Raw genomic sequence first — 13386 nt, 5'->3', positions numbered from 1 at the left:
AAAGAGTATGTATGATAAAATATAAAGAAAATAAAAAGATCATAACATTTAATTTGGATTTATGCTGATGAGACCCTTGTTAGCATATTTAGGTAGACCAGAGTAAATGTTACCTGCTAAATCAATGTCACGTTAAAGATAATTTAATTTACAAACAGTTCCCAACTTATGATTTTTCACTTTACGATGGTGATGGTGCAAAAATGATACATATTCAGTAGAGACTGTATTTTGAATTTTGAATTCTGATCTTTTTTTCTGAGCCAGTGATATGTAGTACGATAACTTCTTGTGATGCTGGCAGTTCCGTGAGCTGCAACTCCCAATCAGCCACTCCATCACCAGGGTAAACAACTAATACACTTACAAGCATCCTGTTGTGCATATAACCAGCGTGTTATTCATTATAGTTCAGTATAGTATTCTATAAGTTACATGAGATATTCAACATTTTATTATAAAATAGGCTTTGTGTTAGATGATTTTGACTACAACTGTAGACTAATGTAAGTGTTCTGAGCACGTTTAAAGTAGGCTGGGCTAATCTATGTTGTTTGGTAGGTTGGTGTACTAAATGCATTTCTGATTTAACAATGTTTTCAACTTATGATGGGTTCATCCATAAGTTGAAGAAGATCTGTATGTACAAAACTTTATTTTAAAAAGAAATTGATAATTTATAGCTTCATTTGAGGAAAACAAGTTGGGTAATTGGCTAGGGGCATACATAAGACAGATTTCACTACTGATGACTCCCAGGTTTGAGAGGGTGAGGAAAAGTAATGCTGACTAAGAAATACTGACTCTGTGTCTCCTTTTGCTTCTGCTTTCCTTTAGTGGTCGCCATTGTTACATGACATGCAATGGTGCAGGTGCATGTATGCAAACCACCCAATCTATGTATTTAGTGGCATCTTATGCTTATATGTATCTCCAGAGGTAGCTCTATGTCATCATATAGACTGTGTTCAGTGAGTATAAAATGTCTGAACACAGAGAGTATATGGCCTAATCTATCAGAGGGTATTAGTTAAATTAAAATACATATTGAATAGAATACAAGTAGAAGTATTAGAATGGGTTATCCAGATGAGATTATGCTGTAATCTCCTTTCCTTGGAGTATTTTATAAGCTGCAAAAGTATATTTTTAAAAGCTCTGCAGGTAATTTGGGGTATGATTTTGCCCTACTGGGGGTTTTGTGAATACGAATTAATGCCTCTTTTAAGCCTGCTTTTACCTATTAATTTACCCTGGATCCCCAGGTTTTGCTCTGTCTTTTAGCTTTGTCCATATAATATGGCATGTTATCATTGTAATGAGAGGGTAAGATAGATCCATTACTGTCAAAAATATGTGCTATTAATGAGTTTCCAGCCAGCTATCAAGGTATCATCAGCAGTAGTTTATCTTGGTGAATGAAAGTCTGAATGGAAAATTAAGCTCCCACATTGACTGTAGAAGTGCAATGGATCATTTTGTTCTTTAATGTCACACTTCACTGGACACACTTCACAAAGCAGTGAATCATGCTTAAAACAAGCAGCCTTTACTTCAACAACAGCAGATAACGCAGCAGATGTGAATAATAAGTGTTAGCAGTCTTAACTTTCTCTGCAGTGCTCTCTCCCAGGTGCCTGATGGACGATTTACAAAGTACCTATGCTATTTTATAGATTGGAACTTGGGATCCAGCCAGTGGCCTGAATATGACAGAAAGTCAAAAGGGAAAGCCAGCCAACATCACAGATTCCTTATCCAATCGTTCTTTGATCGTTACCACCATTTTGGTAAGTGTTTTTCCATTCTTTTTAGATAAATGTAGGTAAACATGGAAATGGATAGAAAAGGACATTATAATTGGAGTAGTAATGAACAGAATATAATATATTTTACAGTTATTTAGCAATTACTGTATAACAGATGAGTCAATGTTAATTTAGTCACAGTTTTATTTGGTTAGCTTTTAATGATATAAACTATATTAATGTTTGGGCTGCTTATGTTGATTAATAATACCACTTCATATATTACTGGAAATTTTTATGTTTCTACAAAATTAGTTGCTATTGAAAAATTATCAATGTTAGGATTTGAAAAGTACACAGACATGCAGTTGTATAAATATACTTATGTGAGGAGCTGCATGTGAACTTTGTTTCTGCTTTCATCTCCTGGAAATATATTTCAGAGGGCATACCATTTATTTTTCAGGACTATTTCTATTATAATTATATTTTAACCTTGATTTCAATTTAATTGTTTTCATCATGGCGAATTCACTTTTACTTTACTAATCTCCCTAATGAAATCAAATGACAAGTGCTGTTTTAGGCCAGAAATATTTTCATCACCAACAGAATTAAATTAATACTGATAAGCTGGATATTTTTACCCCTCTTATAATTATATATTTTAATTGGATCACACAGTAATGTTTATGTATGCCTACCGTGCCATTTGCAAATGGGAATCTTGATCTTAGGACAAGCAAGGGGCTGATGATTTAGTGAGTACTTTTACCTACAGAATAAATTTATCAATACTAGTTCTTATGATTCCCCAGGTAATCAATAGGATTGTAAGATTATTGTCCAGAACAAACCTCCACACAATTTTAGCATTTATATAATTTCTAAATTTGATTTATGGTGGCAAATCAAGCCAGGAAGAATTCATAATCTTGTCCTTGTAGTAACAACAAAGGATGTCAGATCTCTAGGCATGTCAAAAGAAAACGGCTTGTGTTAAAGACTCTTGATAATGAAGCAGAACTCGTAATCAGGAAATGACAGTGATGGAAGTTCACAAGGATTTTTAATTACTCCCTTGCTAAGAACCTCAGTAAATACTTGCTCCATCATATCCAAACTTCGCTGGTCCCTTTAACTTAATTTTATATCTCCTTCTCTTTTCAAAGATAACTCTCAAACCCACCAATCCACCAGCCCTGGTCCTCAGATGGAATGTCCTCACAGGGCACTAATATATCCTTTTTCTGCCAGTATATCCTGGATCTCATAACCTGCTGCTGGGACAATTACAGTAACTATGTAACTATCCCTCCTGCTGGCAACCTTCTCCCTTTGCAATGCACTTCACTCTCCACTGTGAAGATCTAACTCTGTCATTTCCTGCTTCTCTACTTACAAGTCTTTAGTGAATCCATATTGACCATTAAAAAGGCCCCCAGGTTTTGACCCTGACATTCAAAGCTTTCTACAGTCTTGTCTTCTCCCACCTTTCTATTGTCATTTCCTAGTACTCCCTTCAGGAATCCTGCATTTTAACTCAACTGGGGTAATCAGTTAGCCTATTACTATGATTGTGTTAGCCCCGTTACCTTTGTTTGCAATATGTTTCTCTCCATTTCTGAAATATAGAACTTGTCAGTAGTTTATATTATTTAGAATTAATACTATATTATTCTTAAGTTATTTCATGTGTGCAATATTTCTCCAAACATCACCGACCATTCCTTGGAGAATTAGGATCTGACTAAGCCTCCTGTTTTTACACCACATGTGCCTCTACAATGCTCACAGAGTAAAGAGTGCTGGGCAAGGGACACCTGTCATCTTCAGCAACCAGCCCCCATACTCCTTTCTGTGCTCTTCCTGATCCAGCCAAACTCTCAAATGCATCACTTATTTTATGGCTCCAAATCTTTCCTCACTTCTTTATGACCCCCTGTGAAAAAGTTTTCATCCTTCCAGACCCATCTCAGATGACATGCTCTCTGTGAAACTCTTTGATCTTTTCATTTAGTTGTGAATGTTTGGGGCGGGCAGAGGAGTGTACACTTCATGTATCATAATACTCTATCATGGCACTTACCATGTATGTTTTTTATTTTAGAAATTTTGTATATATCTGGGTCTCTATTTGGCATGGATCTGTACAAGGCCAATAATCAAATTTTACACTTTTTAGATCTCTTAGTGTCAGAGAAGAGTGACTTGGGCATAGGAGGCGCTCAATAAATATTTGTCAAATTAAATAAAATAAACGATATTTAATTAAGCAGAAAATTAGGGGGATAAGCAACTTTTAAATGGCTGTATTTAAATATTTTTCAAGTGTGCAGGTTATTGCAAACTTCTTGTCCAGACAAAGCAGGTGATTAAGACTACCCATACAATTTCTCAGTATTGTTTAATTACTCAGAGTTATTTTATAAAAGTATCCAAATATTTTTCTCAATAATAAACAATTTTATATCTATTCATAAACAAGTGGTATTTAATCTTAGCTTCATATCAGAGCCAGGCATAAAGCTTTTAAAAAATTATTGCTACCTTTAACTGTAGGACATATTCATTTTTTTAAGTTCCACAGGTAATTCTGACCTATAATGATGACTGAGAACTATTCCTCAGATCATTGCTCCATATAAGCAAGATGTAAGATAACTCTGGAACATACTCTAAGTTTACATTTTAATAAATAGGTTACTTATATTTTAGACTATGTCACTGTATTAGTTTCAAAGAGATTGTGATTTTTGTTAAAAAGAAAGGTACGTTATTTGTTTTTATATCACTTAGTTGAAAAACTTCTTTTTTTGAATACTCTGATCACAGAGTATCCACAATCAGGAATAGATTTGAAGAGATTATTTACATTATTTATATAAGCCAGCTTGATACAATTTATTGATACTTAATTTATATTTTATAAGGAAGTATGATCATTTGATTTACTATATGATTATTTTGTCCTTTTCTCTCTTGGAAAATCTCAGAGGAGATTCTGGCTATGTTGTGAATAATGATATCTCCACAGAGGGAAGTTCACTTAATGCTTCTTGTTTGACATTTTTATTATGTGTCTTAAAAAAAAGCCAGTGAGGTTTTCTAGAATTTAGCATTATCAATGTGCTTATCATAATCAGCTCCATTTCTCTTGAATTTTATTTATTTATTTTTTTATTCATTCTTTTTGTATTTAACAAATATGTACTTAGTGATGATGATATACCAGGCTTTGTGATAGCCACTATATTTGATGGAGAAAATAGACACAGTCTCTGCCCTTATGGAGCTTAGAAAATGGTAGGATTCATAAGGAGAACTACACATATACACACACACACACACACAAACACACACACACACACACGTACCACACACCACACCTTGTGATTGAGATATAAGAGAAAGATAAATTGTGTGATGCCTTTTACAGAATGATCCAGAGTTACACCAGGGACCAGGAGTGGAAGGATGGGCCAGGTTAGGTCTCACTGCAGAAGGATAGAGAGTTGAAGTTTGAGAAGAAATTATCAAGGTAAAGAGAAGGGGAAGGAATATTCTCAGCAGAGAGAACGGCATATGCAAGGGCCCTAAAGCAGGAAAGATCTTGAAAAATTTGCAAAATTGAAAGAAGACCATGATAACTGAGGCTGGTGCTTTTATCTGCTTCTCAGCTTCATTAAATAAGGTTATATGAATATGGTTCATTAAAAAAATAATAATACACATTTTTGGTATGTCTGCTCTCTGCTAGACCTTGTTCAAAGCACTACTCATAGATTTACTCATTTAATTGTCATAATAACCTTTTGAGGTAGATACCATTATCCATACTCTTTTACAGGTGGGAAAGCTGGTATTCAGATTGCCTAAGTAACCTGCTCATGGTCACAGAGCTAGAAAGTCGAGAAGTAGGCTTTCAACCAATCTGTGTGTCCAACTTGAGCAACCAATACTGTAAAATGAAGTCTCTAGTGGTCCAGGATGGAAAAGTCTAACAACTATAGTTTATGACCAGAATAGCATCTTGATTGAGAATTGTTCACCTAAAGCAGTGCTTCTCATCCAGAAATCCCACATATGCTAGAGCACTGTGATGACGTTACAGGTGTGTCCCTAGACATCTAGACGTTTCCTCAGGGGCCAAGATTTAGGCTACTCTTTCTTGGATGCCTCGGGCCTCTTGTTTCTCCCCTCTCCTAATTTAGCACTCAGTTTTCTTACAGCTTCTTTAAACCATAATCTCAGATTTTTCTGGGCAATCAAAAGAGTAATGGGGCTTATCTCACTTTTTCTCTTTAGAATTGAGATTAAGCATCTTGTTTACTAATGATTTTTGCTCCTCTTCAACAATATAACCTACGCCCAATACACTGTATGGGCGTAGTATATATCAGTAGTCATATCATGGAATGAGTTCATTTTAGAAAGCTCTAAACAATTTTTTAAATATTTATTTTTTTGGTTTTGACTTAAATGATGTCATACAATTTGGAAATTATGTAACCTCACCTGCAGGTCTAGACCTAAAACTCCAGCCTATTCATGCCCTCTCTTTCATATTCCTCATATTACCACTCTGGCTTTTGAATTTCAGATTCAGTGGTTAAAATTCCCTTGCTTCTTGTGTTTATCATTATTATTGGAATTACAGATATCAACCTTAGAACCGTGTTTTCATATATGATGATTTCGTTTATTGCATAACAATTGTTAAAATAGAAATTCCTAATCACCAAAAATAATAACAAAAATACTCTTTCTGAATGAGACGTAGAGAGCTTTTGAGAACAATGTGTGCTCTATTTTCAGTTTATTAGCCTCATCCTGTTGTCCTTACTGCTATGGATACACCAGCTAGGGGCAGTATCAGGTGGCTGAATATTTATTTAAGTTCACAGAAGGAATGCCTGTTTTCCCTCTGTGTTCTTGGTTTTCAATAGATTTTTTCAGGCCTGTCTAAATACGTTGAGTGCTCCCCACTATGCGGCTCCTGTATAATAATTGATTTTTGTCCATCAAAAGATTCCTAGCACTAAATGCCACTGTACGTGTTCTTTCCCTTAACGACTAGTAGCACTTTAGCATGCAAATGACTATAAATTTGGTGACTTTTTCAGAAAAGTCACTTACTCTTAAGGAGGTTCTTTCTTCCCGGTTGTGCAATGAATTGAACAAATGTGCTTGCATCTGCAACTTAGTCTTATTTTTTATATTCTTAGCACTTCCTGGAAGGTTGTGTATTTCAGTACTGAGTTTACTTGCTTAGGCTTGTTAGGCTTTATTGTTGCAGCCCACAGATACAGGAGGCTTATCTGGGAGCAAACTCCCAAGGACGGTGGAAGGAATTACAGTACAAAAGAGAGACGTGACCGAATCGTCCCCTAAATGGTTCTGCAATTTCTTCCATAATAGCAACAAAAGCAGATTTCTAGGCCTTCAAATCTGTCCCTGCAATAGGGTTTTCCCTCTGATTCTTTTCGTTCCATTGTCACAGAGTGACTGTCAAGCACATAGTTGTTTTTTTTTTTTTTTTTTTTTAATTTATTTTTGGCTGTGTTGGGTCTTCGTTTCTGTGCGAGGGCTTTCTCTAGTTGCGGCAAGCGGGGGCCACTCTTCATCACGGTGCGCGGGCCTCTCACTATCGCGGCCTCTCTTGTTGCGGAGCACAGGCTCCAGACGCGCAGGCTCAGTAATTGTGGCTCAGGGGCCCAGCCGCTCCGCGGCATGTGGGATCTTCCCAGACCAGGGCTCGAACCCGTGTAAGCACATAGTTCTTAGAGAGTTACTAGCATTCGGGCTTGGAAACCCAAATAATGCAGCTTCACAAAGAAAAAAGGTTTTTCATTCTTATCGAGATCTATACAATTTCTAAGCAATTTTAAACATGTGTTGTGGCGCTAGTAATATCAAAATAATTTAAGGAAGATACAGTAGGTATACATGTATAAGTAGTACATGTATAAGTACTACTTATACATGTTAATGTGAGATGAGTGCCTCATTCAAACTCAGGCTGCTTGTACCCCATCCCTGCAACCAGCTTATTCAAAGGCAACTAAACCTTTTCTCACCATATTTTTTCCTCCTGTTTCAGGGATCATGCTTGCCCTGCATTTCTCCTTTTCATTTTTGCTCTAATATCTTGATGTGTTTTATTTCAAATAAAGTCTCATATTCTCCTAGACTTCCAAATTAGCTAGATCAACATAAAACTATTGGTGGTGGTATCTTAGAGAAAGAAAGCTGTTTGTTTTAATGTGAAATTAGGCATAATTTTTTAAACCTTAGGGTCCCAATCTTTAGAGGCTCTGTAAGTGACCAGAACCTCATTTTTTACCACATAATCACACACACACACACACACACACACACACACACCTGCTTCCTTCCTCCTTCTTTATTAAATCTAATTTTAAAATGCTACCATAATAAAGACACTTAAGTATTTTCATTTTGTTGTTATATTCTTTTTCATTGCCAACACTGTTGTCAACACCATAATTTTTGGAAGATTATTTTATTATTAGCAATATATTTTAAGTTCTAGAAGAATGATTGGAGAAATATGAATTTTTGGTTCAGCTTAACCACAGCAAACTACATGGAAATGAGATAATTTTGCTTTAGCTTTCTCATTTTCAAAGATGTAATCACAATAGTACCGTGTAAAATTGTATAATCTAAATTTTAACTATGCCCTTGATCTGAGACTCAGATGTAAATTTGCAGCTGCTCATAGGACGTATATCTACCTGCATGTTGAGGATCAAACTCAGCATGATTCAAACCTCCTTCTACAACTCCAACCTTAAAATATCTGTTTCTCCTATATTTCTAAGCTCTGTTTATGGTTCCAGTGCTTTTCTATTCACTCAAGCCAGAGTGGATACCCCAGTCTCTTTAAATTTCATATTCATAATTCAGATACCAAAAAGAAAGAAAGGATGGATTATTCTAAGAGAGTTTAGCAAAGAAGTGAGTCAAGTAACATTTTGAACAAGGGAGGTATGGTTTGTTCTTGGGTACTACTGAATGGAGGCTTTACAGAGTCTGATTTAAGAGACATTGTACCCAGAGGCAAGAGGAAAGAGATGACAACATTGAACAATCGTGTATGAGATTTCTTGGGAATGGATTACACGTGGGGCAAAAACAATTGAGAAAGGTGGACGAGGACTTCAAGGTTAAAAGCCTAAGAGGCAGGGCATTAGCGTTGCCACAGAGCATGATAAAGATGTTGGGAGGGGGGATAATGAGTTCTGTTTAGGCATATCTGAATGGAGATGTTGGCAATAATTTTGTGTAGTCAAATCTTGATTATCCATGTAAGGGGATAATAAATTAGATTCAGAAATGAAATGTAGTTTGGAGATTAGCTAATAGGTGCAGTCTCCCTTCCCATCAAACCTTTTACTGGAAAAGCAATGAAATGGCACATTTGATTGATTGGAGTTTCAGCTTTTATTTTTTTCCCTCTTTCTTCTTTCACTTGGAAATTAAGCTAATGAAATATTTAATGGCCAAAATACAAATACCAGAAGAAAGACAGTAACAACCAATATCTCCAATCTAAACTGATAATTCAGTCAAGTGGAGGAATTAAATAGCATACCAGTTTTTACTAAAATGTGAATGATAATCACTAAGCCAAACTGTCCTTTAAACCCTTATTGCTCTGACATCAGTATCTTTCCTGAAATGTTGGTGAACAAGCACAACTAGCAGAATTCTATCCTTTTTTCTTTTTTTTTAATTTTTTTTATTTTATTTTATGGCTGTGTTGGGTCTTCGTTTCTGTGCGAGGGCTTTCTCCAGTTGTGGCAAGCGGGGGCCACTCTTCATCGCGATGCGCGGGCCTCTCACTATTGCGGCCTCTCTTGTTGCGGAGCACAGACTCCAGACGCGCAGGCTCAGCAATTGTGGCTCACGGGCCCAGTCGCTCCGCGGCATGTGGGATCCTCCCAGACCAGGACTCGAACCCGCGTCCCCTGCATTGTCAGGCAGATTCTCAACCACTGCGCCACCTGGGAAGCCCTATCCTTTTTTTCTTGAAAGCTAATTTCAACCTATTACGCAGTCATTATTTCTATAGGATTCACTACAATTTCGGGTGATTAAATACTACATTTCAGGGAGAAAGACATTCTTCTCAGCTTACCAAATCCCAGCAGATTTTCTATAGGTATAGAGTGAAAACAAAAACTCTTCTTAGAATGATAATTAGGGCCAATAAAGACAGATTTTTTTGTACATTATGTACATTCTCTGAAGTTATTCTTCTGAAAGGAGGTAAACACAGTTTGCAGCAGCTAAGTAGTATATTTAAGGGATGTACGTGTGTGTGATTATGTGAGAATCAGGCATTAAAAAGGATGCCTTTGCTTAGTACACTTGCAAAACAAAATAAAAGAAAGTAATTTTTGTAGATTTCCTCAGAATGCCCTTGAATTTTGAAAAAAGCTAAAAGTATCAATAAATAATAAACATAGTTTATTACAAATTATTAAGGTAAAATATTCTACCTTAATAGGCATGCTCTGTACACCTGGTACACTATTTTGTTGTTTCTTTAAAACATAAGCCACAGATTATTATAGTTATTCATTTTCTATCCAGACTGTTCATGTGGAAGTGCTTTTTTAATGTCTTGAGATGTCAAAATGAGGTTTGTTTTCTGGGCAAGAGAACAATATATGAGCTCACATGGAGACTCTTGTCAGTACTTTTTGATCCTAACAAACCAGTCATCTTTAGTATTGCCTCTTGTTGAAAACATTAAGTTGTTCTGATGGTAGCTGCTAGGTTTTTCACTTTGCCCTCCTGGTATTCTCACTTCCAATTGTGATAACCTGTAGCGCACCATAGGCTTCTGACTTGAATGTTAATTAGGGATGGCAGAGTTCAGACTCCAAGAGCCATGGTGATTAGAAGGAAATTTAAAGACCAGGGCTCAGACAGTGGAAAGATTTCACAGCTCTACAGCAGTAAAAGCATAACAGTTGGAATGGCAGAGGCTGAAAAAAGAAATGAATAATACTGTCCTGTCTATAAAGTAATAACATTCAACTGTGTTATTATTATTTATGCTTATCTCTTGCTTATTGTTCTTATTGGTCGTTTCTTGACAAATTCATGTTCCGAATGAATGGAACATTTTTGTTGGCCTGTGCAGTTAGGTTTCTATGTAGTTTTCCAACTACATTTAGGGTAATCTGAATCATTAAAATGTAATGAAATAGTAGTAGTTAAGTTTATTGTTAACTAATTCCCTTAAATATATGATCCCTTTCCACTTTTAAGATCAAAGCTTACTACATACATTTATGACATTTCCTTAATTGAGCTAAGAAAAAAATAACAAGATTATTTTAGAATGACTAAGATGTAGTTTAGACCAGTGGTGATATTATTAAAAGTGAAATTGTCTACAGGTCTTGGGTAATATAAGAAGTTATAAAACCAAGTAGTCAATAAACTTTACAAATGTTAATGATACTGGATTCTCATTAAATCTCATCAGGTTTAAAAATAGCATTTTAAATTAATACACGCACCTTAAAATGAATCATTTATGTATAATGTAGCAATCTTCTGAATTTATTTTGAAAGAATTTATAAAACATAATCAACTAAATTAGCACTTAAATACATATTTTGTATAAAACTGATAGATATAAAATTCTTTTCTTTTTTAATCATCTTCCAATTATGAGATTCACAATTTCTTTCCTACTTATTAACCAAAAGTTGGCTAATTAAGATTTAAGCTCTAAAATGGAAATAAAGGGCTTCCCTGGTGGCGCAGTGGTTGAGAATCTGCCTGCCAATGCAGGGGACACGGGTTCGGGCCCTGGTCTGGGAAGATCCCACATGCCACGGAGCAACTGGGCCTGTGAGCCACAATTACTGAGCCTGCGCGTCTGGAGCCTGTGCTCCACAACAAGAGAGGCCGCGATAGTGAGAGGCCCGCGCACCGCGATTGAGAGTGGCCCCCGCTTGCCACAGCTAGAGGAAGCCCTCGCACAGAAACGAAGACCCAACACAGCCATAAATAAATAAATAAATAAATAAAATTTAAAATGGAAATAAAAACAAAAATAAACAAATGGGACCTAATGAAACTTAAAACCTTTTGCACAGCAAAGGAAACCATAAACAAGATGAAAAGACAACCCTCAGAATGGGAGAAAATATTTGCAAATGAAGCAACTGACAAAGGATTAATCTCCAAAATATACAAGCAGCTCATGCAGCTCAATATCAAAAAAACAAACAACCCAATCCAAAAATGGGCAGAAGACCTAAATAGACATTTCTCCAAAGAAGATATACAGATTGCCACCACACACAGGAAAGGATGCTCAACATCACTAATCATTAGAGAAATGCAAATCAAAACTACAATGAGGTATCACCTCACACCAGTCAGAATGGCCATCATCAAAAAATCTACAGACAGTAAATGCTGGAGAAGGTGTGGAGAAAAGGGAACCCTCTTGCACTGTTAGTGGGAATGGAAATTGATACAGCCACTATGGAGAACAGTATGGAGGTTCCTTAAAAAACTAAAAATAGAACTACCATACTAACCAGCAATCCCACTACTGGTCATATACCCTGAGAAAACCATAATTCAAAACCGTAATTCAAAAAGCATCATGTACCACAATGTTCTGCAGCTCTATTTACAATAGCCAGGACATGGAAGCAACCTAAGTGTCCATCGACAGATGAATGGATAAAGAAAATGTGGCACATATATACAATGGAATATTAGTCATAAAAAGAAATGAAACGAAACTGAGTTATTTGTAGTGAGGTGGATGGACCTAGAGACTGTCATACAGAGTGAATTAAGTCAGAAAGAGAAAAACAAATACTGTATGCTAACACATATATATGTAATCTAAAAAAAAAATGTTTCTGATGAACCTAGGGGCAGGACAGGAATAAAGACGTAGACATAGAGAACGGACTTGAGGACACAGGGAGGAGGAGGGGTAAGCTGGGACGAAGTGAGAGAGTGACATGGACATATATACACTACCAAATGTACAATAGATAGCTAGTTGGAAGCAGCCGCATAGCACAGGGAGATCAGCTCGGTGCTTTGTGACCACCTAGAGGGGTGGGATAGGGAGGGTGGGAGGGAGACGCAAGAGGGAAGGGATATGGGGATGTATGTATATATATAGCTGATTCATTTTGTTATAAAGCAGAAACTAACACACCATTGTAAGGCAATTATACTCCAATAAAGATGTTAAAAAAGAAGAATTAAAACGAAAAACAAAAAGAATTAAGCTCTAAAAATCTCTGTTATTTCTCACCAACATAATAAATGTTTCCATGAAATTTTCTTAAATAATATATAAACAATAATATATATTTTTGAAGCAATTTAGGATAAACATAAGAACAACCAACCATTTTCAGAGGGAAAAAATGCAAACTGTTTAAAAGTTAGGACATGAGAATATTGGTTCATTCTGCTTGGAGGTGTTTGACCAAGGCTTGACTCCTCAGTTGGCATATGGTCTGGAGCCCCTATACCAGCTGTGAAGCAGGCAACGAGGGCTGAACTGTTACTTTAGAAAAGCTACTTATGATGTTCCCAAGTCAGATCTAA

At 36.2% G+C, this 13386-nt stretch overlaps 1 protein-coding gene across 10 annotated transcripts in view; it reads left to right on the top strand.

The window, feature by feature from the left end:
- Positions 1-13386, top strand: part of GRIK2 (glutamate ionotropic receptor kainate type subunit 2) — a 642913-nt gene that overhangs the window by 418070 nt on the left and 211457 nt on the right. For all 10 annotated transcript variants that reach the window (XR_014267496.1, XM_082475143.1, XM_082475138.1 and 7 more), the window contains one exon: positions 1677-1790. Coding sequence is in view for 9 of the 10 variants with exons in the window: in XM_082475143.1 (XP_082331269.1) it covers positions 1677-1790 (114 nt within the window). In the remaining variant the exon portion in view is untranslated. The remainder of the gene's footprint in view (positions 1-1676; positions 1791-13386) is intronic.

The sequence above is a fragment of the Balaenoptera physalus genome (genome assembly GCF_965194825.1).
Source record: "Balaenoptera physalus genome assembly, chromosome: 9".
Lineage (NCBI taxonomy): Eukaryota > Metazoa > Chordata > Mammalia > Artiodactyla > Balaenopteridae > Balaenoptera > Balaenoptera physalus.
The sequence above is the reverse complement of the archived record's forward strand: the minus strand, read 5'-3'. Positions and strand labels throughout refer to the sequence as shown.